Below are 25,226 nucleotides of genomic sequence, written 5' to 3'. Positions count from 1 at the left end.
TCAAGGAAGGAATTCTCAGCTTACTGCTTACTGTTTTTGATAGATATCAGTGGGACTCCTTGTGACATGAAATGGATTTCTATGCACACAAAAGGGCAGAAAACTGGGGGAAACCTACAAAGAAGTCACACTGAACTTTCCAAAGAAAGTGGCTACTTTTGTACTTATCAGAAAGTTGCCTTACTCATGCCAGTATGTTTTGCAAACCACCCCTTTCAAATGCTTCCTAGCAAATAGGCAAGAAAACAGCATTAAAATTAGTGAAATGCATATCTGTCCTTTCTACTTAACTCACATAATCTGGTTACTTTGGCAATCTGTTTTCTGGATCTGTGAAATACCCTGAAGCATAAATTAATCCCAAAATATGCCCAAAACGAAGGTTAAAACTAGTAAAACGTCACACACTCTCTTCCAGATAAGCATACTGTACTGTACAACCATAGCCATCATCTCACAGAAATGGTTTATATGTGAGAAGCATTCAAATTGCAACAACTAATTTTTTTTTAATTTACATTTATATCCCGCCCTTCTCCGAAGACTCAGGGCAGCTTACACTGTGTAAGGCAATAGTCTCATTCTATTTGTATATTTATATACAAAGTCAACTTATTGCCCCCCCCAACAATCTGGGTCCTCATTTTACCTACCTTATAAAGGATGGAAGGCTGAGTCAACCTTGGGCCTGGTGGGACTCGAGCCTGCAGTAATTGCAGGCAGCTGTGTTTAATAACAGGCTATCTTACAGCCTGAGCCACACCGCGGCCCAAGGTATCTATACAGCAATGAGGAAGGGTGCACTTCTGCTAAAGTTAAGGAGGACAAAAGACTTTAGAGAGGGATGTACAAGACTGAATAATTCACATGTTTTTTGAAGCAGTGCAATGGATTAAAAATTAGAGCAAAATTGCATTAAAATTGCTTACAAGGGTTTATATGATTTCTACATATATTTCACTTGTTGTGTGAACCAGTAAAATATTCTTATGAGACCTCAATTTGCATAACTTTGGAGGAAATGGGCATGTTGAAAAAGAAGGGGGTTCATCAACTCTGATAACTTTAAGAATCATATAAGTTTAGTCATAAACTAAATGGTTTATGGCTAAGCCTGAAATTCTTTCAACCAACCTATAACTGTAAGACATATAGTTTAAAATATTTAGCCAGTTACAATTTGCTGTATTATGGATATTGTACCATTTCTTCCAGAAGTGATTTTGCAGCTCACGAAGTTCCGTAAATTTGAGTGGACTGAGCATCCAAGACATTGTTTCTCCCCTTTCCAAATAATATTCACTATCTACTGCTAACAATGTTTATTTGTTATCTTCTTTCTTTGCTCCTGCTGCCTCAATTGTTTCTTCTAAAGCATTTGACGTGCAGTTTGTCCTTCATCTAAACCTAAAAATCTCTCCCATGTATGTGCTTAAGTCGGTTTTGTACTTGAAGGTGCTATTCTCAAATAACTTGACCATGCAGTTCCCGTATAGAGATTTTCCACCATACAGGTGATTGTTTTTAGATATTATTCTATTCCCAACTTGCTGTGATAACTTGAAGGAATAATCTGTATCACGTTGAGGATTTTATTATTTTATAAATTTTGTAAGTCATTGTATCTTTAGCTAACCAGTTAAGCATGCTGTTGAATGCCATAAAAATATCAAACAGCAGTGAAGTCAGGGAACAACAGGTAGTCTGGTGGACACCAAGGGAAATGTCCATTAACACTAAGCGTCCTTAAACCCCACAATATCTAGGCTGGGCCTATAAAATTAGATATGTAGACAATTAATATGCCATAGTGGTTGGATATTGCTTCTCAGTTAAGTTGATATTTTTTCAAAGCCCTGATAGTAACTTGAATATAGACCTTACTGCAATATTTTCAAGCTACCGTATATACTCGAATATAAGCCGATCCGAGTATAAGCCGAGGTCCCCAATTTTACCCAAAAAAACTGGGGTAAACTGGGGACTCGAGTATAAGCCGAGGGAGGGAAATGAGGCAGCTACCGGTCAGGGAAAGCCTTCCTCCCTCAGCCGAGAAGGCTGGCGGCTCCCCCGCCCCGCCCTCTCACTGCACCGGCAGGGCTTCCCCGCGCTAATGCAAAAGCCCGCCAAGTTTGCGCCATCCAGTATAATGTGAAAAAAAGAAGAAAAAAAAAACTCGAGTATAAGCCGTATATACTCGAGTATAAGCCGAGGGGACGTTTTTCAGCACAAAAAACGTGCTGAAAAACTCGGCTTATACTCGAGTATATACGGTAATTCTATAAACCAGGGATGTCCACTTTAAGACCTGTGGATTTCAACTCCCAGAATTCTCCAGATAGCCATACCAACCGTGCCAAAGTTGAGCACCCCAACTATAGACTATTCTGAGAAACTAGTTCTCTTTCAAAGCTATTGGTAGCAAAAGAAGTTTGAATCATCCACATTTCTAGTGCTTTCTATCAGATCTGTAATGTGGGGGCGATAAAGCTTTTAAGCCAATTAGTCTACACAATGGGATCACCACATCAACTTGTTGCAACATCAAAAGAATAAATCAGCCGTCCTTAACAGTTAATTGGGTTGAATTTTAGGACACTTTTAAAATAGTGAGATCCTCCTCAAACGCCTTCACATTTCACCTCAGCAATCTCCATAGTGCCTACTTTAGTGTTAGTTCAGAATTAGATAAGGAACTGTTTTATTCTGTTAATGCCCCATCTTTTCAAATCAAATGATTAAAAAAGAACATGTTTCTTTCACTATATCCCTTCTAACCTAAACGTGAAGATAGGTGTCCATTTTTAAAAGGACTAGTTTTGTGTGGATTTTTGTTTTTAAATATTTTTATTAGCCTTCCCCCACTACCACCACTCAACTTTGGGTTACACAAGAGTTTGTCAAAGATCAGCCTGGGGAATGAGATCTTACAAGGGAGAAACTGAGTTGATATGGCAACCCTTTTTTGTAAATTTGATATTTGTACTTGGCAAGCAAAATGATAAGCTTTGTTTAATGGACCATGATAATATCAGCTTCTCGGATGTAGCAACTGCATGAGTAAAGGTAGAAAATACGAGAAATGCTACTTTTCCAGGCACGTATTATATTTGCTCACTGAAATAAAATACAATTTTTGCGGGACTTGAAACATTTATAGAATGATGGGATCTTTAATGGGCAAAAGATCGAAAGATAAATATAAGTCTATGAAGATATATATAAGTCTAAGTGCTATTGCTATCACTATAAAAGTCTGCAGTGGTTCAGGGAATATGTATGATGTATCTATCTCTCAAGTAGTCTATCTATGTAATGCAAATTCAGGAGGATAAATTTTGGCCACCTCCACAAAGCCATTGCATTCACTCTCTTGCTCATGCCTCACACTTCAGAAGGCATCCTAACTGTTTTGAATGTACTCTTTCCTTCAACATAACGGGTGTGGGGGAGTGTGGGTGTGTGTAAAGTGAGTATGTAGAGTGAGTATGTAGAGCGAATGGTATGACTAAATCTTCAAGTCCTTCAGAAGATTATGAGGATGGGAAGACACACAGGTATTCCTCAACGTATGACTGTAATTGAGCCTGGCAATTATGATCATCAGTCATGATTGTTGTACAGCAGGTCATCTCATGACTGATGTGGCCCAAAGGTACTTTTTTGGGAGGACAACTGGACTTTCTTCTTGTTGTTTTTTTCTTTTGAAGATGTTTCACTTCTCATCCAAGAAGCTTCTTCAGCTCTGACTGGATGGTGGGGAATGGAAGGATTTATACTCCTTGCAGACAGCTGGTCATTTGCATCCTTTTAGAGAGTCATTGAAGCCATTTGGAGGTTTATCTGTGTCCTCAGGGTCACCTGAGAAGTGCAAATGGGTGTGGAGCCTTCTTGGCTGCAGGATGTTTTCTACCCTGGATCCCTTCACTGTTGAAGACAGGCACAGGCTGTTAGGGATGAGTCTGTTGTCTGCATCTCAAACTGAAGTACAAATGGTTCCTGTAGTCTGCAATTTTTTCTGGAAATCCATTCAAGCTCCTGCACCATTGTAAAGGGGGTTCATCCCTGTTGGAAGAAATATCCATCTGGGTTCAGTTCCAAGTGGGGACAAAGACACTGGAAACATGGAGACTGCTTGGAAAGATGGTTTAATGGTGGCCAGGATCACATGGCTTGAGATCCTAAACAGAAAAGGGGGCTGAGATCCTGTGTGCTCCCTGGCTTTATGCTTTTTCTGAGCTTTGAACTTTCTGGGGCACAGGAAGAGTATCCTGATTGGTTGTCAAACTCTCAGGTGGTCTAGGGGTCTTAGCTAACATTGTAGGTTGTCCCTCAAGCTTGCCTGAGCCTTGACATGTGGTGAGTTTCTGTTGCTAGATGGGTCCTATTATGTTGCAGATGATGATGGCCCATTGACAAAGGTGGGGAGAATGAGTTTCTACCTCTGACCCATTGACAAAGGTGGGGGGAAATGAGTGAGCTTGGCTGAGGCTTTAATGGCCCATTGACAAAGGTGAGGGGAAATCAGGAAGCTGCTTTGTCTTTAAAACATGTTTCTCCATTTCTCATCCAGGGAAATATATTCTGCCTTTTTAAATATTTTCTAAAATATTTCATTCTTCTAGGAGGTGGGTGGGTGCTAAATTCCTACATCCCAAAGTGCATATCTAAAAGTCGATGGAGATTCTCAGTCATCCAGGTCATGGTTGTCCCAAAGGTGCTTTTCCAGAGGCAACTGGACTTTTCTTGTGTTTTTTTCTTTTGAAAACATTTCATTTCTCATTCAAGAAACTTCTTCAGCTCTAACTGGATGGTAATGACTGACCTGGGTGGGTTTTTTTGCAGAGGTTGTTAAACAAATGCCATGGTTGTTAAGCAAATCCATTGTTCACCATGGGTATTTTTTTTCTGGAAATGAGTCGCAGATTCTGAAAATCGGAAGTAATTTTCAGCAAAGATGTTGTAAATTGCAGTCATGTAAGCATGGGATTTTGAAGACAGCTGTAAATGTGGGATGGTTGCTGAGGTCCCAAAATGCAGTCACACGAACTTTGGAACCTGGTCAAAAGTATCTTTTGAGGAGTCCATCATAACATCTAACAGTCACTAAGCAACTGGTTATAAATTGAGGATTACCTGTAACTGGGAGCCACTATTTAAATCTTCAGGTCCAAAGCTTTTCTCAATGGAGAAATCCAAATTAAATAATCCTAACTGGTAGATACCCAGCCTCCAATTGAACACATCCAGTTAAGGAGAGACTACCAGCTCCCTGTCAGAAAGAATTTTTTTATCATTTATTTGGAATCTGACTTCCTATAACTTAAATCCATGTCTCTGTGCCATGTTCTCTGAACTGAAAGAGAATAGGCCCTGAACTACTTCTTGCCTGTTTGTCTCACATTGCTGACTCATACTCAATTTGTAATTTACTATTCTGAGACTTTTCACAAGTGCAAGCATGGTCTCACCATACTTGCGTATTTTCACAAGCACAAGTCTTCCCATTCTTATATATTTCACTTCTTTTTCCCCAAGGGAATAACTTTGCAGTAATTTCTATAAAATCAAACTCTTCGTTAGTTTCAGTCCACAACCTAACTTATCAATAGGATTCTGAATTTTATTTCTGTTTTCTAGTACTATGGTAGTTATCCCTCCAAATTTTATGTCATTTGCAAATTTCATAAGCATTCCCTCCATCTCTTCCTCCAAGTTATAAACACAAATGTTGAAATGTTCAAGGTCCAGAACTGAAATCAATAGGTTCTTCTCTGTATCTCCCTCCAGTTGAATATTTCTGAGCACAGTTTTCAACCAGCAATATAGCCACTTCCTTGCCATGCTACGCAACCATAGCCAAGTAGCTTGACAATCCAAATGTCATGGGATACTGCATTGAACACTTTTATGAAATCAAGATATATTACATCAGCATTTCCACAATCTATAGTGGAAGCACCTTGGATCAAGAGATGTCAGGCAAAAGGTACTGTTGACAATACATGCTAGCTTTTCATGATTTTAAAATTGTTCACAGGAGAGAGTACTTACAAGTTGCATTACAAGTAGTCCTTGGTTAGCAACTGCCTCAGAGAGTGAATATTTGCAGTTATAATGAAGTAACTTTGCAAATAATGTCCACCTTTGCAGCCTCTCTCATGTCCACAATTACAGTCTGTTGTACTATTGTCCTGGCATACACACACACTCCTTCTTTTTATTTTTTTATTTTTTTTTTATTTTTTATTTTATTTTTTTTGCCTCCTCTCAAAGAGTTCTTTTCCTGAGCTGTTTTTTCCCACCTCAGATTAAGAAAAGTTAACTTGAGCACTGCAATCAATTAATTAGAAGTGGGGTGCTTGGAAGCTGCTGGCTGAAACTGACATGCCCCTAAACAGTTTCACACTAAAGGCCTTTGTTGGCCTCCTAAGAGACTGGCAGCAAGCACCTTAGGCAAATAGCCGGAGCTGCTGCATTGCCTTTCATGTATATTTCCCCACTGTGTGTCTGCTTACTCACTTGCAATCCCTTTCTCTTCAATGAATGTTAATACAAATGTCAATTTTTTTTCTAATTATCTCAGCATTCCAAAGGGAAGGGGAGTGTGGGAAAAGGGCTATAAGATTTGTCCTTTTACCCGGTTTTCTCTACATATGAGTTTTAGAACCATTCTCTACCATGTGGGCTTACCCAGCTATTGGAGTCATAGTTCCCCTCTTCAACGCCTCCTGTCGGGCTGCCAAGCCACAAAGGTTGGGGACCACAGCTTTACAGCTTTACAGCACTCTCTAAGCAGTTTACAGAGTCAGCTTATTGCCCCCCAATAATCAGGGTCCTCATTTTACAGATCTCGAAAGGATGGAAGACTGAGTCAACCTCAAGCCCAGGGCTTCAGACTGTGGGCAGAGTTAGCCTGCAACACTGCATTCTAACCACTGCACCACCACGGCTCTTGAGAATTTGTTTTTAAAGAGAACGATGAGATGCATGAACTTTTGAGACAGAGCAGGTGCAGAGCAGCAAAAGGCTGTGATGCCCCACCTTCAATTCAAGAGTAAATATTTGTTGAATACTTGCTCAACTTGTTGAAGGAGTACATACTTTAATCACGGTGAACTTTCAGTGATCCAGTCAACCTTTCAAGAAATCGCTCAAGGAAATTTAGCATCAAGATTCTGTCCTTTTTCAACCTTTTAATAGCATTTTAATAGGATTTTGATGTACTCTGGCCTTTGCATATAATGATTATCTATTTGCATTGCTGACAATATTCCCCCAAAGCCCTTGTGTAACATTCAAGTTCTGATGGTTTTGCCTGAAATCACAAAGGACACACATGGATGAATCAAAACGTCCATAAAGCTCTAATGTATTTTTTGTTGGCTGGTTCCCAGAAATCCTGAAAAATCTATTGATCTACTGACCATCAGGGTAGAGGGATGATGTCAAAGAGCCAGTTTGGCCTAGTAGTTAAGACACCAAGCTAGAAAGTGAGAGACTGTAAAAGGGCTTCAGGCAGGGGTGGAACCCAGCAGGTTCTGACAGGTTCGGAAGAACCGGTAGCAGAAATTTTGAGCAGTTCGGAGAACCGGCAAATACCACTTCTGGCTGGCCCCAGAGTAGGGTGGGAATAGAGATTTTGCAATATCCTTCCCCTGGAGTGGGGTGGGAATGGAGATTTTGCAATATCCTTCCCCTGCCATGCCCACCAAGCCACACCACGTCCACCAAGCCACAGAACCAGTAGTAAAAAAATTGGGATTTCACCACTGGCTTCAGGTCCTGCCTTAGCCATGGAAGGGTGGGTTTTTTTCTATGGAAAATAAGAAGAGGAATGCTGGGTATGTTTGCTGCCTTGAGTTTTTTTCTAAAAACAATAAAGGTGAAATACAAATAAGTAAATGCTAGCTGATACCCATCAAGTAGATGGCAGACACTCTAAATTAAAGGTGTGGAACTATTGACCTAACAGTCGCTGCACTACTGATCCCAGCTGCTTAACCAACATTTATTTATTTATTTATTTATTTTGTCACACAGTATATATAAGCATGAAATAATAATACAATATAACATGACCAATTGTAGGGGATGTGTGTAGTTCAGCAAGATATAGACAGACAGCCATAAGTTCTGCATACAGTGTCTGCTGTAAATGTTTATCTTGACACACAAACTGCCATATCCATAGAGATTTCACAGCTTTAATGTAGCCGTGTTTAATTTCTTAGGACATGGACAGCTGATGTTTTCATAGCTGAAGCCTTAATACACAGAAACCAGTGGTGGGTTTCAAAATTTTTTATTACCTGTTCTGTGGGTGTGGCTTGGTGAGCATGGCAGGGAAAGGATACTGTAAAATCCCCATTTCCTCCCAATCAGCTGGGACCCGGGAGGCGGAGAATAGATGGGGGCGGGGCCAGTGAGAATTTTTACTAGCGGTTCTCCAAACTACTCAAAATTTCCACTGCCGGTTCTCCAGAACTGGTCAGAACCTGCTGAAACCGACCTCTGGCAGAAACTCTTTTAATTTGAAATGGATATCTAAGCCCTAAAACCAAGCTACATTTCTTTCTGAAATGTAAATTTAGAGATCTTTTCAAGCGGAAAAGCTGAGAACTTCGTGTTCCTTCTGTGTCTGAAGCAGTGCAAAAAGCCATTTTTCTAACTAGCAGATTTTTGGTATTCTGTAAAGATCTATCTTCACGTGAATTGTGAGCATTAAAAATTTGTTCCCTTATATAACAGAACATGTAATATTATACCGGTGTAACAGGATTCGTAATTTATTTCCTGCTTTTGGAACATGAATGATGAGCAAGGAAACATGCATAATATGTGGTGCAGAACTCATACAATCAATTATAGTAAATAGGACAGCAGAAAGGGATTTTTTTTTTAATTTGAATTTATATCCCACCCTTCTCCGAAGACTCAGGGCGGCTTACATCGTGTTAAGCAATAGTCTTCATCCATTTGTATATTATATACAAAGTCAGCTTTTATTGCCCCCAACAATCTGGGTCCTCATTTTACCTACCTTATAAAGGATGGAAGGCTGAGTCAACCTTGGGCCTGGTGGGACTTGAACTTGCAGTAATTGCAAACAGCTGTGTTAATAACAGACTGCTTAGTCTGCTGAGCCACCAGAGGCTCAATTTTGTATAAAAATAGGATCAGGCCTACCATTAAGGAAAATGAGCAGCAGATGCCATGATGGGGGAAGTAATAGTGGTCTCTGGGTTTTTCTTATCAGCTAGATAATTGTTCTCAGGAAAAAAAATCAAAACTGGAGATCTGGAATTGGATATAGGAACTAGGCAGAGGTGGGCTGCTGCCGACCACCGGCTGGTCCCACCGACCCGCCCCAGCGCTATCCCGTCCTATATATCTCACTCTCTGGTTCACTTGCCCTGCCCATGCAGCCCATCTGATTACCGCACCTCTCCCACTCTACTCACCACTCATTCCCACTCAAATGACTAGCTGGTGTTGTGGTCTGTCAGCAGACTATGGAGCTGGCAATGGAGTCAGACAGCGATGAGGCTGAGGTAAAGCCAGGGCCATCGGGAAGTGAGGTGCAGACTCCAGAGCTTCCAGAGACTGATAGTAGTGAGGCAGAGGAACAGGAGGAGCCTAATACACACATGAAAAGAGCTGCCAGAAGGCAGGAGCAGCTCAAGCAGAGAGGACAACTCGGGAGTAGGGCCAAGAGATGATTGGCCCCTCCCATAAGGCTTAAAACAGACCAGCACCAGTGTTTCAGCTTTGCCGGAAAACAACGTAGCTGCATCTTCTGCTTCATCTACGTCTTTGTTTTTGTGAATTCTGGACGTTTGCCAGGAAGGGCCTTTGCCAGTTTGCCTAATTAGACCAAGGTTTGTGAGATAACTGAGGAATTTGTGTTGGGAGGCATTTGTTTTACTTTGAGTTGAACGATGCTGGGAATAAAGTTTGTTTGTTTTTTCATGGACTGAGTTTCTTACTACCTACTTGGCCCTGGGTCACAACAGCTGGATTTCTTTTCCCTTCACTGTTGGGATAACAAAGCTCCCAAGAATCTGTTCCTGGATACTAGGAACTACAGTACATATAGCCTATAACCAGTGGTGGGCTCCAAATTTTTTAACAACCGGTTCTCTGCCCTAATGTCTGGGTGGGTGGGCGTGGCTGGTGGGGTCATGTGACTGAGTGAGCGTGTCGACCTCTATGTCACTTGTGTAGGTGCTATCTGTATGAGACATGCAGGGTTGGGGAGGGAATCCAGGGGTCTCTGGTGGGGGGGGCGAGCAGGAGGAAAGAAATATCCAACCTGTTTGTGTGTGTGTATGTGTATGAGAGAGAGAGAGAGAAAGGGAGGGAGGGAGGGAGGGAGAGAGAGAGAGACTGTGTCAAGCTAGCCTGGGAAAGCTGGCTGCGAGAGGAAGAGAAGCTGGGTAAACTGGACTCAGATGCTTCCCGGGTCCCTTTATCCCAGAAGCAGCAACCTCGCACTCATCCCTTATTTATTTATTTATTTATTTATTATTCGAATTTATATACCGCCCTATCTCCCAAAGGACTCAGGGCGGTTCACAGGCATATAAAACATCAATATACAAATTAAAATAATCCTTAAAAAACTTATTCTAGTGCCCGAATTATTAAAAATAGAAATATAAATATAAAATATAAATATTAAAATCAATTTAAAACCCCTCTAAATTTAAAATCTAAGCCAGTCCTGCACAGATGAATAAATGTGTCTTGAGCTCGCGACGGAAGGTTCGAAGGTCAGGAAGTTGACGGAGTCCTGGGGAGTTCGCTCCAGAGGGTGGGAGCCCCACAGAGAAGGCCCTTCCCCTGGGCGTCGCCAAACGACACTGCCTAGGTGACGGCACCCTGAGGAGTCCCTCTCTGTGAGAGCGCACGGGTCGGTGAGAGGTATCTGGTCGCAGTAGGCGGTCCCGTAGATAACCCAGCCCTATGCCATGGAGCGCTTTAAAGGTGGTCACCAAAACCTTGAAGCGCACCCGGAAGGCCACAGGTAGCCAGTGCAGGATGGGTGTTATGCGGGAGCCACGAGGGGCTCCCTCTATCACCCGCGCAGCCGCATTCTGGACTAACTGCAGCCTCCGGATGCCCTTCAAGGGAAGCCCCATGTAGAGAGCGTTGCAGTAATCCAGGCGAGACGTCACAAGAGCGTGAGTGACCGTGCATAGGGCCTCCCGGTCCAGAAAGGGGCGCAACTGGCGCACCAGGCGAACCTGGTAGAACGCTCTCCTGGAGACGGCCGTCAAATGATCTTCTAGAGACAGCCGTTCATCCAGGAGGACGCCTATGTTGCGCACCCTCTCCATCGGGGCCAATGACTCGCCACCGATGGTCAGCCGCGGATTTAGCTGACTGTACCGGGATGCCGGCATCCACAGCCACTCTGTCTTGGAGGGATTGAGCTTGAGCCTGTTTCTCCCCATCCAGACCCGTACGGCCTCCAGGCACCGGGACAGCACTTCGATAGCTTCGTTGGGGTGGTCCGGTGTGGAAAAGTACAGCTGGGTGTCATCCGCGTACAGCTGGTACCTCACACCGAACCCACTGATGATCTCACCCAGCGGCTTCATGTAGATGTTGAACAGAAGGGGCGAGAGGATCGATCCCTGCGGCACCCCACAAGTGAGGCGCCTCGGGGCCGACCTCTGCCCCCCTGTCAACACCGACTGCGACCGGTCGGAGAGATAGGAGGAGAACCACCGATAGACGGTGCCTCCCACTCCCAATCCCTCCAACCGGCGCAGCAGGATACCATGGTCGATGGTATCGAAAGCCGCTGAGAGGTCTAATAGGACCAGGGCAGAGGAACAACCCCTATCCCTGGCCCTCCAGAGATCATCCACCAACGCGACCAAAGCCGTCTCTGTGCTGTAACCGGGCCGGAAACCGGACTGGAACGGGACTAGATAGACAGTTCCATCCAGGTGTAAGGGAAACTGATATGCCACCATCCTCTCAACAACCTTCGCCGCGAAGCGAAGGTTGGAGACCGGACGATAATTACCTAAAACAGCCGGGTCCAGGGAAGGCTTCTTGAGGAGGGGCCTCACCACCGCCTCTTTCAAGGCGGCCGGAAAGACACCCTCCACCAAAGGAGCGCTCGTAATCGCCTGGAGCCAGCCTCGTGTCACCTCCTGCGTGGCCAGCACCAACCAGGAGGGGCACGGGTCCAGTAAACATGTGGTGGCATTCAGCCTCCCCAACAACCTGTCCATGTCCTCGGGAGCAACAGGGTCAAACTCATCCCATAAAATGTCACCAAGACCACCCTCAGCCGTCTCACCCGTATCACCGCAATCCCTCTCTGCTAACCCCCTTCTCCCTCTGCCTCTCCGTTGCAAGGCGATCCCGTGTGAAGAAGGGGGATAGCAGAGAGGGAAGAGTGTTGCTGCTTCTGGGACGAGGGGACCCAGGACACCTCTGGGTCCGGCTCACCTGGCTTCTCTTCCTCTCGCAGCCAGCTTTTTTGGGCCGTTTTCAGGCTATTTTTCGGGCCCTTTTCAGGTCTGAAAATGCCCCCCAAAACAGCCTGAAAACAGCCTGAAAAATGGGCTGGGTGGAGCCAGTTGGTGGTGTGATTTGCTGGTTCTCCAAACAGCACAGAATCGGAACAACCGGTCTGGGTGAATCAGTCCGAACCGGCAGCAGCCCACCTCTGCCCATAACCTACTTACCCCTGGCCTTGCTACCAGGTTCTCTGGTTGAACCTCAGTGTTATCAACCAGAGCTGAAAGATGAGACATTTCTACCATTAAAATAAAAATTATTTCATTTGGCTTCAAATTAGCAAGCAGTAATTTCATTGAGCAAAGCAGCTGCAAATGCCAGTTCTGAATGTCTCTCATGTGCCCTTTATGCCATGTGATTTTAAAAATTCTGACCAAGTAACAAATCAATTCAGACTTTTTGCAAAAAAAAAAAAGCTTCTCTTTTTTGAGGAACAAAATGGTCACCGAATCTTTTTGCATCAGTGATAAGTTACTGAAATTCTTTGTTCTTAGGATGACGGTAGAAGTCATCTTTTTATATATCCCTTTTTTTCCTTTATTATGTTTTTTCTTTTTTTTATTCTCTTATATTTTTTTTAGTTTATATTAGTTCTTTTTATCTTTGTAATTCTAAACTTTAATAAAAAGTTATTTTAAAAAGTTTACAGAAGAGTGGTCTGAATTATTCCTTTCTTCTCCTGCCAAGATGACTAGGAACTGTGTCTTTCAGTACCTCTCATTTTACAAGAAAAGGTCTTAATAGAAATTCTTAGTTATCACAAGCAACAAGGGAACATGAAAACATTCTTCAGCTCCGTCACCTTGCTTTTTATCTCATGTTTACAAAAAGGGACATAATGTTACACAGATGGACACACAAAGAGAGAGAAAGAGAAAAAACATGTCACACACATTACAGAAAACTGTTTCCATCCATAGCAGTATCTGGTTTGAAACAACCATAGGACTTACATAATTCAAAAACAAATGGTGCATTAACAGAAAGACAGTTTCCTTTGCCAAAGACACTTTTGTGTGTGAGAGAGAAGGCAGGAGATATTGATCATGGCATCAGATTAAGCCCAGAAGATACAAATCTCCAAGCATGAGGCTGCCTGAACACCCAGTACTGCATCTCAACCCAATTTACCTTTCAGAGCAGAGTTGAGGACAAAAAACTGAGGGTGAAGCATAAGAAGACTATTTCTTGCAGAAAGGCTGGGATGAATGTATTGAAACTGGGAAAGAAGAAACAAATTGCAGGTTCAGGGAGACCGTCTAATGTAAGTTACACAAGAAAAGGCCCCTTTCGCTGTGCTCGAGGGACTCTGCCTCAAAAGTCTCTGATAACATAGTTCCATGGCTTATCTGGTTCAGCTGTTTCTGGTGATTTATGATGTTGGCAAGAGCTCTCTAGGACAAGGGTTCCCAAACCCCTGGCCACAGCCTGGGAGGGAGCCATACACCATTTTGAACCGGGCCGTGCAAGCAACAGATGAGCATGCATGCACGCATAGCTCCACTGACATGAGACCCGGGAGCTCGTGCACGCAGCCCCACTCACACAAGTGGTGGGTGCATGCACCGGACGCTCACTGAAATGAAGCTATGCGCGCACATGCACGCATGCCCCTCGTGCAAAAACATCCCCTCTTCCCCCCCCCCCACATGCCAGGCTGAAAACCTGGAAAGGTTGGGGGAACCACAGCTCTAGGATATCGGACGGAAATACTTCAAAGTTGAGATACTTTGTTGTAAACCACCTAGAGTTGCCTCTTAGGCCAGATAGGCAGCAGATAAATTTAATAAATAAATAAAAATAAATACTGGGAACTAAAATGGACTCTTTCATTGGGACTATCACTGAGTTACAGTCCTTCCCTAAATCACACCACCTCACTTGCTGTCCAGATCAGTGGTGGGTTTCTACTGGTTCACCCCAGTTCAGGCAAACTGGTAGTGGCTGCAGCAGGAGGCTCTGCCCACCCACCTGGCCATCATCACGGATGCTCTGTGCATGCGCAGAAGCACCGCAAGTACTCCAGATTCCAAACCGATAGTGAAGGTAAGTGGAAACCACTACTGGTCTACATATTTGAGGGCGACCCTCACAGATGTTCTTCTGCTGTCTGTACATGAATCCTTTTTCTTCTTGAAGAACGGTGCAATGACCACAATTACCCAGAAGTGAGAGTGATGAGGGTTGTGTTATTTAAAGGTGCAAGAGCCTCCCTTTTAAGCATTTGACCCTCTGCATCAGGTTTTGTTATGTGTCTGATCCAAGAAAGGGATCGCATCTTTTTTTTTTTTTATCAAGAAGACATGGATGGCTGAACAGCATTTTTCCATTGCTGGAAAGTGAATACAGTGTACAATTTGTCTCTAACGTGGCACCCTCTCATGCAGATCCAAGGCCTCTGGAGGGCGCTAGGTTGAGGTAGGCAGCATTTCATCATCTGCTTTTGCTATGAACTGTTGCTTTTTATGCCACATACTGCAGTGATCATTTATTTGATATACATCATAAATAGCGTTCAGTTTTGCTTTTCTTCACCTTTCTATTGACTTGAGCCAGGGTGTTACATACTCCTATTTGTATAATGAATCTTGTCTCCTCCGTTTTACCCTTGCAAACTTCTTCTCCCATTCCTGTGTCCCAAACAGATGGTCTTTAAAATGTCAGGTATTGCAATATCTTGAAAATAAACATCTGCCTGAAAAAACAAATAAAGCACGTTCCTTAGGCAAACATTTCTAAATCTTAGTTGGATACAGGACAGCCTCCCTGCTCCCTGTGTTTTATTAATGGGCTTGTTTTTACTAGGTAAAATTCTGATTTTAATCATCCTAAAACTTGAGGAGTCCAATGCTATTGGCAGCACAAGGGGTTTGATACAAAATTTTGTTCAATCTTAGCGCGGTAACTCTCCAGGAACTGTATTAGATTTAGCTACCCACCCCTATATTTTGTGGACCCCCCAAACCATGTTTGTTTGTTTGTTTGTTTATTTATTTATTTATTTATTTATTTATTTGTCACAACATTATATATAAACATAAGCATGAAATAATTATACGATATATAAACTTATATATAATCATAAGTATGTAATAACTATATGAAATTGGATACAGGAACGGTAGGCACATTGGTGCTCTTATGCACGCCCCTTACAGACCTTTTAGGAATGGGGTGAGATAAATAGTAGATAGTTTTTGGTTAAAGTTTTGGGGATTTTGGGAAGAGATTTTTTGGGAAGGATTTTGGGAAGAGCTTTCCAAGTTACAGAAATTGTCTGCATCATTTCAAAGCATAACTAGAAAATATTTCTTGAAAAAGAAAAGGAGTGAGATAAGCAGGCAACCTTCCTTGTGGCTTTCCACACTGTTAGCAATTTCCTTGGACAAAAATGATAATAAAACCCACTCCTACTTAGTGAAAGGAGTCACAAGACCCCCTTATTTCTCCTCTGGTGCTTAATTGTAGCACTGAACTTTTCACCCCAATTATAGTGATGTAATCCATGGCGGTTGGCTTTTCATGGGTCTTTTTTCCATAGCCATCAGAGACCTGTCATTGTACCAAGGCAGGAGGGAACCATTGTGGTGGTATGAATTCAGTCACTTTCTCCTTTTACAAAAGAAAAAATAACTATGAATGTTTTCTGTTTTTCACTACTTAATGTGCCCGTCTCCCTTTCAGCTTCCTATTGGACTCTGGAGATATTTGATAAAAAGTAGAACAAGTCCAGCAATCTGAAAGGGAGAGGTTGAAGAGCACCATGGAAGGGGATCAAATGCTGCTTTAGCACTGTATAGGTTTTCAAAATAAACATTCCTTGAATATGCCCCCCCCCCCGTCCACATTACCTACAACAGAGGTGGGTTTCAGCAGGTTCTGATCAGTTCTGGAGAACCGGTAGCAGAAATGTTGAGTAGTTCAGAGAACCGGTAGTAAAAATTCTGACTGGCTCCGCCCCCATCTATTCTCTGCCTCCCAAGTCCCAGCTGATTGGGAGGAAATGGGGATTTTGCAGTAACCTTCCCCTGGAGTGGGGAGAGAATGGAGATTTTACAGTATCCTTTCCCTGCCACGCCCACCAAGCCACGTCCACCAAGCCATGTCACACTCACCAAGCCACACCGACAGAACCGTTAGTAAAACTTTTTGAAACCCACCACTGACCTACAAGTTGCATCTCCTCTATTGAATGCCTCCCAGTCATCCCATGGCCATGTCAACCAGATATCTGTGGCCATCTGAACTACATTTTTTCAGCATCATTCTTTCAAGTGACAGATAATTAAAGCTTTTAGATTAAGTCCAGGAAGACTCAGATCCATGTCCACTTTCAGCCATAGATAGGCTGAGTTGCTATCTTGCAGAGTTTGGTCCACCCCACAAGGATACAGTTATGGGAGATTGAGGAAAGAGGAGGACATGCAGTGAAGTGGAAGAGGAAATATTTTGGGGGCATTCCAGATGAACTTTTGAAAAAGGAATACATTTTTCAACATGCATCAAGCCAAAACTTTTTTTAAAAAAAAAACTGGCACTCCTTCTGCCTCTTGTTTGTTCAATTTATGTATAAACTCTCAGAAAAAAGATGGGGTTTAAATCTTATCGCATAAATCTCACATGTCGGATGAAAACATAAATAGATGAGCATACCAACAATGCTGGTCGGGGATTCTAGGTACTGTTGTTACAATTTAGGAAAAGGACTTCAGGTTGTAGGAAACTAGTGTGGCTTTTTGATGAGCATACAAATATTTGTATGTAGTGATCCTAAGCTAGTCAGGATCTGCTTCCTAGATGAAGAAGTCATTTACAGGTAGATGTGGCTCTGAGCACTAACTAAGGAAGGGGAGAAATTTGTTTAGCATACATTTGAAGGAAAGCAATTCCAAATTTGTAGTTTTTGGAACCAGTTGCAAACCAAAGAATTTTTATTCAATTTAGAATTATTATCACCATTCATTTATAACTATGTACATGAGAGCGTTTACACATGATTTACTTCGATTACTAAAATATTAACAAAAATTAGAATAGAATTCTTTATTGGCCAAGTGTGATTGGACACACAAGGAATTTGTCTTGGTGCATAGGCTCTCAGTGTACATAAAAGAAAAGATATATTTGTCAAGAATCATAAGGTACAACACTTAATGATAGATAGATAAGGGCCTCTGTGGCTCAGACTGCTAAGACAATGTTATTAACACAGCTGCTTGCAATTACTGCAGGTTCTAGTCCCACCAGGCCCAAGGTTGACTCAGTCTTCCATCCTTTATAAGGTAGGTAAAATGAGGACCCAGATTGTTGGGAGCAATAAGTTGACTTTGTATATAATATACAAATGTATATTGTAAGTGTAAGCCGCCCTGAGTCTTCGGAGAAGGGCGGGATATAAATGCAAATTAAAAAAAATAGTCATAGGAAACAAATAAGCAATCAAATCATTTTAGGAAACAGTCAATATAAATCATAAGGATACCAGCAACAAGGTTACAGTCATAAATGGGAGGAGATTGGTGATAGGAACGATGAAAATATTAATAGTAATGGAGACTTAATAACTAGTTTGACAGTGTTGAGGGAATTATTTGTTTAGCAGAGTGATGGCATTCAAGGGGGGGGGATTAGAAAATGAGAGAAACTGATATGGATTGCTTCTCCAAAATTCTAGTAGTTACACAGTGTCACTGCACATTTACCATCTGTACTAATCAAATTCACAGGGGTTCAAATGATATTTTGCTTAATTAGTCTTCTGGGCCTAAATAATTTTAAATTAGAGTGTAAGATTTCCAATATAAACAAGTGACTTTCTTCAGAGATAGGAATCTGAAATCTGAGGGGTTTGAATTTGATGTATGCCTGGTTTCTGAGAATTTCTTTCAGTTATTGTGATGCATTGTCTGGTGTCTCTTCCTCCCCCAGCATCTATGTATTCAGACATACAGTCAGAGCGGCCTGATATTGGGAATATCATGACTCATCCTGATTATCTTGATGGAAACCCAGATCTGATCAAACCTAAAAAGCTGCTCAATCCTGTAAGAGCCTCAAAAAGCCACCAAGAACTTCATCGGGAACTACTTATGAATCACAGAAGGTGAGCAGAGGGTTGGAGCCAGAGGCTTCCTCAGGAGGGATAGATTGGGTATTGTATTATGTGTGCTGTGACATCTGTGGGTTTGTCTGAGACATTCTATGAAAAAGAATGTTGAAGAAGTGGCATAGAATATTGACACTTTGATCAATACTTTGGCATTGGAGATAACCCCTGAGTATAGCAAGGGAGCCAAAAGAAATTAATCCAATGCATCATAGAACAAGTCAATACAGAATGCTCACTTGAAACTCAAATATCCAGGCTCAGATTATTATATTTCAAAGAAAACAACTAGCAGCAATTAAAGCAGTGAAGGATGCCCTTTTGGAAGTCCTGAAAGACCACATTGGTGATAAATTGTCCTGCAGAAAATCGGTCTACACATCGTGTCTAAAAATTAATACTAACTTGATGACACATATTCCATCGAACAGAAAATCTTGCAGGTAGAACAGGTTTGCAAAACAGGTTATATTTATTGGGGCAGCTGTGTTCTATGTTGTTTTTGAATACCTGCATTGCAGGATATTTCTAGGGAAATTGATTAGGGAATTATCTTTCCATTCTTTTAGGTTCAAAGAAGTATTTTTATATTTTGATTTTCAGAGCTTGCCTTTACACCTTGAATAGATGCAATGTCGCTCGGTCTAATGAATTTGCCTTCCGTAAAATGGAAGCTGATAACCAGCACTCACACAGCCTTTCAGAACAAGCGTATTGTGAATGAGATACATGTGTGTGTTTCAAACACATCTACCATTCTTCAGGTGCAACCTTAAGACTTAAGAATGACTGTTTAGAAAATAAGCCATTCCTCAGGCATAAAAACATCTTTCCCTTTACACTGTAGAAACTTTGGCAGAAAAAAGATCATGTTAAAACTGCATGTAAATTTATTTGTGCATTTATCCAATTTGTATACCATCTACTCCCAGCAAAGCTAGGACCATGGTCATTGTAATACAGGAGTATTTTTATTTTTGTCCCTAATTAAGTACAAAAGACAGGGCTCTTGGATCATTAATAGACTGCAGAAAAGTTGAGCTGACATATGCTGGGCTTTGGGAGGTGTCATTTTGATCCACAAACTTTCCAGCTACACTTTTGCCTGCCCTGATGTGTGAGGTTCAAATCATAGAATTATAGGGTCCTCCGAGATCTTCTAGTCCAACCCCCTGCTCAAGGCATGAGTCCTATAGCATTCCTGTCAAATGGTTGTCCAGTCTATTTTTGAAAACCTGCAGTGATAGAGAAGTCACAACCCTGGGAGGCAAGCTATTCCTTTGTTTGATTGCTCTCACTGCCAGAAAATTTCTCCTAACGTCTAGATTGTATCTGTCTTTGACAAGCTTCCATCCATTACTTCTTGTCCTGCCCTCTGGTGCTTTGGAGAATAAATCAAGCCCTTCTTCTTTGTGACAGCCTGTAAAGTACTGGAACACAACTGTTATGTCCATCCCCAATCCTTCTCTTTGATAAGCTAGGCAAACTTAGATCTCTCAACTGTTCGTCATACAATTTAGCCTCCAGGCCCTTTTGTGAACCTCAAAAATTGGATCGAGAAAAGCATAATTCAGCTAATCATGGAAAGGCAGTTTGTAGTTTGTTACATTTGTCACAAAATAAGATACATATGCCAACATTTTTGTGAACCATATATCTGTGATGATATTGTTTAAAGGTAAAGGTAAAGGTTCCCCTCGCACATATGTGCTAGTTGTTCCCAACTCTAGGGAGCGGTGCTCATCTCCATTTCAAAGCCGAAGAGCCAGCGCTGTCCAAGGACATCTCCGTGATCATGTGACCGGCATGACTAAACGCCAAAGGCGCACGGAACGCTGTTACATTCCCGCCAAAGGTGGTCCCTATTTTTCTACTTGCATTTTTTTACATGCTTTCAAACTGCTAGGTTGGCAGAAGCTGGGACAAGTAATGGGAGTTTACCTCATTATTTGGCACTAGAGATTTGAACCGCTGAACTGCTAACTTTTCGATCAACAAGCTCAGCGTCTTAGCCATTGATCCACCATGTCCCCTTGATATTATTTAGCTCCACGTAAAACTTTGAAGAAGTTTTTTTTTTCCTTAGTTCTGATGGTCATGGAAAAAAAGCTCTCCCATGATTCAGATAAGGTTTTGACCTCCTTTGGTTCTCTGCAACATCAAAGAATACCAAAGATGAGCTGAGATTTCCCAGCGCCTCATAGAAAGGTAAATACTGTATATCTGTAGATGAAAGGCAAATGAGGGACTCGTCAAGAGCTATCTAGATGAAAAGAGAGAGAAGATCGGGCCAATATCCTGCTGGTTTCTCAGCCATATCCGTAGCATTATTTGTTTTATGAAACACAACTTTCCTTTGCAAAAAGTAGACAGAGACGGAGTGAGTCATCCAAACCTAATAAAGAAGGCCTGATGTGATGGGAGTTTGATTAAAAAATAAAATCTCAAAATGCATTCTGACATGAAAAGGAGGGCCGCTGATCTATATCTTCTTAATAACAGTTGTACTTTAACAACAACTACTAGTTTAATATTTAATACCACCTCTTCAAGAAGGCAGCTTACAGCATTTTGAAACACAAACATAAAAGTATACAAAATCTAGATGCAAGATTGGGAAATAATAGTATATGAAGCACACCGTGCACTATAAATACTGGCTGAAGGAATTGGGGTTACTCAGTCTGATGAAGAGTTAGGGGAGACATGATGGGAATATGGCTGCCCATCTCACAAAAGAAGTCACTCTGGGTGGCATACAATATCTGAACCCTTACTGCTTATTGGCAGTTAAGAAGCAAAAAAGAACTTACTTACTTAACTTTACCATAATAATTAACCACACAGGTGTTTGTTTGTTTGTTTGTTTGTCATATTTATAAGCCATCTACTTTTAACCAACCAACTGAGGTGGTAAACACAATAAATCGAAAAAGAGCATCAGTAAAATTCGACAACATCTTAAGCTTTGCAGTGTAAAATCCTTAAATTAGCTCAATACTCAAAACCATGCTACAATATGAAGTGTGAAACATCTGTGCTTAAAAGACAAAAATCCTAAGGCTTGAGTGTGATGTTGAGCCTTCAGTCTCCTCTTGAATTCAGCCAGGAAGGGATTAGACTTCAGTTTGCGAGAAAGGAACTGGCAGTTAGGAAGCAAAAAGGAAAACTGTCTTCCAAAACTGAAGCAGGTGTTCCATAAGAACATTCTTGTCCTAGTTGGTTCCACCAGGCTCCCTGCTGGTTATAAATAACCCACAAGAAATTGTCCTTTGAGAATAATAGGTTGATGTTTTCAAAAAAATTCAGCTAGTTTGTTACAGCTCCCTGTGCATTCAAGGGACATTGTAATTGGGAAGATTAGGGATGGGATTTGAGAAAATCTGTCCTGCACATGCCTAGATTGATCTAAAAGAGATTGGAAAAAAGTGTTGGCAGTAGAATTATAAGTAGAATCTTTCCTTTGCTATCCATCAAATCATCTAGCACTGAGTCGTCTCAAAGGTGCTTTTTCAGGAGGCAACTGGACTTTCTTGTGATTTTTTTTGGGAAGACGAGAGAGCTGAAGAATCTTCTTAGATGAGAAGCGAAATGTCTTCCAAAGAAAAACAAGAAAGTCCAGTTGCCTCCTGAAAAAGCACCTTTGGGACAACCATGACCTGGATGACTGAGAATTTCTGATCTTGAAAACATAGAAAGTGTTAACCCAGCAGTTGATAGTGAAATGTCCCACATGGGGACACAACCCCAAAAGATAGTTGTCTTAGTTGTTCAGTTTGCAAGACTGGCCCCTCAGAATATGGAAACCAGTTAAGAAAACCAACTTTTTCATCTGACTCATGTGACCAAAGCCAGCAGCTGGAACGCCCATTAAATTCATTGCACTTCTAGCAAATACAGTAGTGAAAGTTGAGATCTTCTCTGGTGGAAACCACACCAGAACTTCTAATGCTAAATTCCATCATGAGATTGTTGGTTAAATTACTCCCCCTGCTGGAAAAGGAGGAAAATAGAGATTTATTTATTTTTTGTCTTGTTTCTTTTAATTAATTCTACGAAACAATATATTTGTGAAACCTAAGTACTTTCTTCTCTGCCTGGGCTTCTCCTGCCCTTTTGCAGGTTGTATTTATAGATAAATATTCAGCAGGTTATGCATTTGCCTGAAATGGAAATAAGGAAGCTCTACCCTGCTAAGTTTTCACTCTTTCACATGAAGAAGGGCTCAGACCTTTAGCAATCTTATTTCAAAATAAGCAATTTTCCCTCTTGGCACTTTAGTTTATGAGAAATGTTTAGGTGTGCTATACTTTACATGAAATATCTCATGTTAAGCAACAGGCCCAAACATTTACTAAGATTAGTAACAATCCAGTCAGAGGATGATGTAACTATTTGTTAAGCACAGATTGTGTTTTTGGAAATAGCACATCTGTTTTTGACATGTGCAATACTGCTTCAGAATAGTTTGCTGGGATCCAGAGTCTTAACACAGTGTTTCTGAACCTTGGCAACTTTAAGATGTGAGGACTTCAACTCACACTGAGCCTCTGTGGCTCAGAGTGGTAAGACAGTCTGTTATTAACACAGCGGCCTGCAATTACTGCAGGTTCTAGTCCCACCAGGCCCAAGGTTGACTCAGCCTTCCATCCTTTATAAGGTAGGTAAAATGAGGACCCAGATTGTTGGGGGCAATAAGTTGACTTTGTATATAAATATACAAATAGGATGAAGACTATTGCTAACATAGTGTAAGCCGCCCTGAGTCTTCAGAGAAGGGCGGGATATAAATGCAAAAAAAAACAAAAAAAAAACTCCCAGAATTCCCCAGCCACCTGGCCAGGGAATTCTGGGAGTTGAAGTCTGCACATCTTAAAGTTGCCAAGGTTCAGAAACACTGTTCTAATGTAACAGGATCGTAAAATAGTCCAAGGGTCAAACATAATTGCCTAAACCACAGACCAGACAAATAACTAGGTCAACATCCAAGGAAAAATCTGAAGGTATTCCTAATACAGAGTAAGATAGAGAAGTCAAAAATTCAGCCCTTCCAAGGCTAGTTCCTAAATGTTGTTGGAATCCTGGTAGGTAGGCAGCAGACTGAAGGCTTCTCTGCTTCACACTTCCTTAAAGTTTTTACTAGTTAGAAAGCTAGAAAGATGATGAGTTTTCATCATGGGCAAAACACTTCCTATTTTCTGTTTTCTGAAACCTAGTATTAGCAACAGCAGTTAGACTTATATACCCCTTCACAGTCCTCTCTAAGTGGTTTACAGAGCCAGCATATTGCCCCCCAACAACCTCGGTCCTCATTTTACCGACCTCAGAAGGATGGAAGGCTGAGCCAGTGAGATTTGAACTGCCGAACTGCTGGCAACAGGCAGTCAGCAGAAGTAGCCTGCAGTATTGCATTCTAACCACTTCACTGCCAGGGCTCATATTATGTGAAGCTTCAGTTGTCCTTGCTTTCTCTCCATGGAATGTAACTGTGGGCCCTTGCTTGATATATTTTACCAAGTCGGTCTTGCCTTGTCTAGTGACGCAAAATGGTCTAAAGTAGGGATTTTCAATATTCCCTTTTCTAGAACTCTTTGAGTTCTTTAATTCCGTTTTTATTGTTTTAGAAATACTTATCGTTAGGATTTTAATGTTTTAATGCTGAAAACCACCCAGAGTCATTTCGATGTGGTCAGTAAATAAATGTAATAAATAAAGTTTCACAGGAACCTGATGGGATTCCGTGAAACACTAAGGGAGAAAAATCACTTGAATGCAGCCAGAGGCATCAATACAAGGGTGAAATCTACTTACCTTCCTTACTGGCTTGGAGGTGCACATGCCCGGCGCACACATATGCATGCAGATCTTTTGCATATGCGCAGAAGGTAAAAACACATTACTTCCTGGTTAAACCAGGAAGTAATGACACCCGGGCAGGTGGGCGGAGCTTTGCTCTGCCATAGCTACCAGATCGCCGAACCACCAGACACAAACGCTGCCGGATCGCGAGATCCGGTCAGAACCGGGAACATTTCACCCCTGCATCAATAGTGATTTCTCTAAAAGGTGAAAGGGTGAAAATGATGACTATGAGCTTTACCTAGAAAAATGCCTCATGTGAGAAAAAAAGATCATAAGCTGTGCTTCCTACAAAGTCATCCTACCCCGGCTCAGCCTTCTCGTGCTAATCCCAAGCAGGGGAAGAAAGCAGGAGCATCCATCAGGCAGTGATTTCTAACTGGCTTTTTTGTAGGGTCAGGCAGCAAATGACAGTACAAATTTCGTTTTATTGCCATGTTTCCTTTACTAGAGCTGTGCCACTTGTTCAGAAATTCCAATATTTATTTATTTATTTATTTATTTATGTATTAAAGGTTCTGCTGCTTGAAAAGGTTTGAAAACCCCTGTTGCACGGTATGTGAATTTACAGAAGATTTAATATCATGTAAGATGATACCAGCTAAGATGCTGAGGTTGTCAATCAAAAGGTTGGCAGTTCAGCAGTTCGAATCCCTAGTGCCATGTAACAGGGTGAGCTCCCATTACTTGTCCCAGCTTCTTCCAACCTAGCAGTTCG

The 25,226-nt window shown here is 41.8% G+C and overlaps 1 protein-coding gene across 6 annotated transcripts in view; it reads left to right on the top strand.

Annotated features, from left to right (window-relative positions):
* The window catches only part of FAM107A (family with sequence similarity 107 member A), an 85,196-nt gene that overhangs the window by 50,611 nt on the left and 9,359 nt on the right, over window positions 1-25,226 (top strand). For 5 of the 6 annotated variants that reach the window (XM_058167404.1, XM_058167407.1, XM_058167409.1 and 2 more), the window contains one exon: window positions 18,472-18,646. In XM_058167404.1, coding sequence (XP_058023387.1) covers window positions 18,472-18,646 — 175 coding nt within the window. Of the gene's footprint in view, window positions 1-5,967; window positions 5,990-18,471; window positions 18,647-25,226 lie in introns of those variants that run through there. The other variant, XM_058167410.1, reaches the window with a different exon arrangement.

Source organism: Ahaetulla prasina, chromosome 2, assembly GCF_028640845.1.
Source record: "Ahaetulla prasina isolate Xishuangbanna chromosome 2, ASM2864084v1, whole genome shotgun sequence".
Lineage (NCBI taxonomy): Eukaryota > Metazoa > Chordata > Lepidosauria > Squamata > Colubridae > Ahaetulla > Ahaetulla prasina.
This window is presented reverse-complemented; position numbering and strand designations above follow the sequence as displayed.